The sequence below is a fragment of the Monopterus albus genome, unplaced genomic scaffold (genome assembly GCF_001952655.1).
Source record: "Monopterus albus unplaced genomic scaffold, M_albus_1.0 scaffold15.1, whole genome shotgun sequence".
Classification (NCBI taxonomy): Eukaryota; Metazoa; Chordata; class Actinopteri; order Synbranchiformes; family Synbranchidae; genus Monopterus; species Monopterus albus.
In genome coordinates, this window is record NW_018127895.1 from 2,500,256 (window position 1) to 2,503,275 (window position 3,020).

Here is a 3,020-nt window from a genome sequence, read left to right on the forward strand (position 1 = left end):
GTATTCCCAGTTTCCAGGATAAACTCCAGTGATTAACTGTAGTTTATCCTCCTTTTGTTAACCATCTTTCCTCTTAATATGTCAGGACAACTTCCCAGTTACTCATTTCTTAAATTTCACATCATTTCTTTCAACAGTCCCCTGGAAATGGCTGTGACGCAAACCGGCAGTCAACATCTGATCCCAGCGATGATTCTTGAACATTCAGACTGGCTGGCTCACGCACAAGCATTACTCTTTTGATCATCGTGATGGGCTGCTGATAAAATGCCTCGGTTCAGGCACTCAGAAAAACTCAAGTATCTGCTACTTAATTTCTGACTGAAGACAACTCTTTCAAAAAGACAGCAACCAAAACACAGATCACTGAAGTGTGATTACTAGGAGATCCAAAGTCACTAAAGATGTGATGATGTAGTTGTTGCGGCTTTTACTCTAATCGCTGAACTGTGTATATATCGGTTGTATCAAAATAACAGATCCAGTTTATGTTTTGGCCAAAAATATTCACACACAAACCACCATAATGTCTCCATATGTCGGGTTTTACATTTTGGGGTTTGTACAGATTAAACAAACACAATATAACAGGTCATTTTGCAAGCTTTGAATGTGCTGGTAGGCTGATTTCATTACATTTGGACAGAGCCAGGTCAGCCATCCTTATGCTAAGCTAATCTAATCAGCTGCTGGCTATAGCTTCATGTTTACAGAGGTGAGTGGTCTTCTCATCAAACTCTTGGCAAAAAGGCTAAAATCTCAAAGTAATCCTCTAATGTAAACTGTAACATCACCCTGACAATGTGCATCCTTGTGTTTATCTTTCAGTGCCAAGTCCCAAAATAACACCAGGGGTTTTTGTGAAAAACTAGTCACAGTATGCTACTTTGTAGTGCCGTTCCACTGTCCAGTATGAGCAATATGGAGAAGTTTGAGGTCTGTGCTGCCTGTAGCCTGATTAAAGACAGTGAACTGTGGTAGGCCAGGCCTGAGGACCAATATGTGTAAAATAAACAATGAGGTGTCACACGGTGACCCAGCCATTCAAACATAATGAGTTTAAACTCTCTTAGGTAATAAAATCCATTGCAATGTATTATACAGGAAATCACAGACTCCATTGGGGCTAATATGTTTAAATTACATCCTATTTCCACAAGGTCTGGAATGATTAGAGCTCAAGTCTAACATGGAAGAAATGGCTCTATTACGATGCATCTGTACAGACTCTGATCATATGGGAAAATGAATACAAGTCTACAGTAGACGTGATCATATAACTCTCCTTTTTAGTCTGAACAGGTACAGCTGATTCCACGCTACAGTGCCTATGGTAATGTGGTGGGCCAGAACAACAAGGCAGCAATTATCTCTGAGGCTAAGCGAACATCGATTGGGCACATCATCTGCTTTTTGATAAGCTTTTGCTCGAGGGTTTGGAGTCACCCACGGTGAAAAAAAAAAAAAAAAAAGAGAAGGATAAGACTCACCTGAAATGTTCGGAGCCATTCTTGGAGACCCGTGGGTGGCTGGATTGAGGTGATACGCCGCCTCTGTTGCCCCTGACCATTGGCTGTTCTGATGTGGCCAAATGTGGTGGGTGTGGCCGGACATGGGACAATTCCCGTCGGGCTGCAATTTCCATGAAAAGAAAAACAAAACAAAACAAAAAACTTAATATAATATTAGAGACAAATAGGGCAGACAGAGCAAGGATGTGAAAGCAGTGGAAGTACTGAGGAAGAAAAAAAAAAAAAAAACAATACCAGAACATTACAGACATATTGAGGATGCGCTATTAGCAACAACAGTAATAAAAACAGCATGAGGGGGTTTATTTGTCTACTGATTACTTATGTTGTGGCTTTTGCAGATATTTCCACTCCAAATTAATTTGACAACAGAGATATTACAAAAGATACCCCATGGTTCACTGGAACAGCAAATACTGCTAAGTGAAATATTTAAAGCTGTACTCTGAAAGCATGTTTGCCTATCACAGATTGGATTAAGCAGTAAAAGCCTCAGCTGAAAGCATGTGTGTTCTCTTGCAGGCAAGTCAAATAAAAATAGTGTTTTCTTTTAAGTGCGTGGCAATTTCCTAAATGAAGCCCCATTCTTTTATTACTATGTACAAGTGATGAACAAATGTGCGATAATCAAGGGGAAAATCTCATGTATTTACACAGCCAAGAAGCCGCTTATTGCCTTCAGATCCAACAACTACTCTAATGTTCTTATAGAACTCAAAAAGTTAAGACTGTTCTAGCATAAAGAAATCTAAATCTGATTGATTGTGATTGCAGGGCTGCATTAGTTTTAGCTAGGTGTACCTATTCAACTGGCAAGTGAGTGCGTGTTTCTGACTCAGAGACACCAAAGTGTGGACAGACCCAGGACAAACCATCCAGTGGGCACCCCCCCGATACATCAGATTGTGCTTGCTGACAGCAAAATGGGAAGCTGAGAGTCTATTTCAATATTCATTCATTTTTAATGGGAGAGGAAGCTGAGCTGGAGCCAGAGTTACGTACATGGCAGCATTTACACTTGTGTGCCTGTGTTCAGTTTGAATTTTAATGTAGATACATGTTAACACATGCATCAAATATTCACAGTTACAGAAGCATCTGCTGGCTGGAGGCTAGACATACAATGTGATGTGAAGCATTCTGGTTAAAGATATATAGCATCTTTGCTCAAATCTTATGATATACTTTCATCATTCATCTTCATAACAGGCTTATTTAATATATTTTTCTACTGAAATTCATTCCAGTACAGAGACAACTGTGCCTCTGTTGGACAACAGAGAGGTAAAGGGTACCTTGGATACTCTGGGCCTTTGCAGGGCTTTTTTCCTGAAGGGAAAGATCGGACCTCGGGGCCATGGTCCAACTTTCTCTTCATCTGAAAGAAAGGGGGGAAATCATTAGAAACCATCACAGCAAAACACTGGATGTGACTTTAGTTCAACACACAAAACAGAAAATGTATTTTTACAGTACTTCATTTCTCTT

At 40.0% G+C, this 3,020-nt stretch overlaps 1 protein-coding gene across 1 annotated transcript in view; it reads right to left on the reverse strand.

The window, feature by feature from the left end:
- Positions 1-3,020, reverse strand: part of fbxw7 (F-box and WD repeat domain containing 7) — a 78,452-nt gene that overhangs the window by 18,091 nt on the left and 57,341 nt on the right. Inside the window, 2 exon segments of the mRNA XM_020591749.1 lie at positions 1,491-1,632; positions 2,828-2,910. Coding sequence (XP_020447405.1) covers positions 1,491-1,632; positions 2,828-2,910 — 225 coding nt within the window.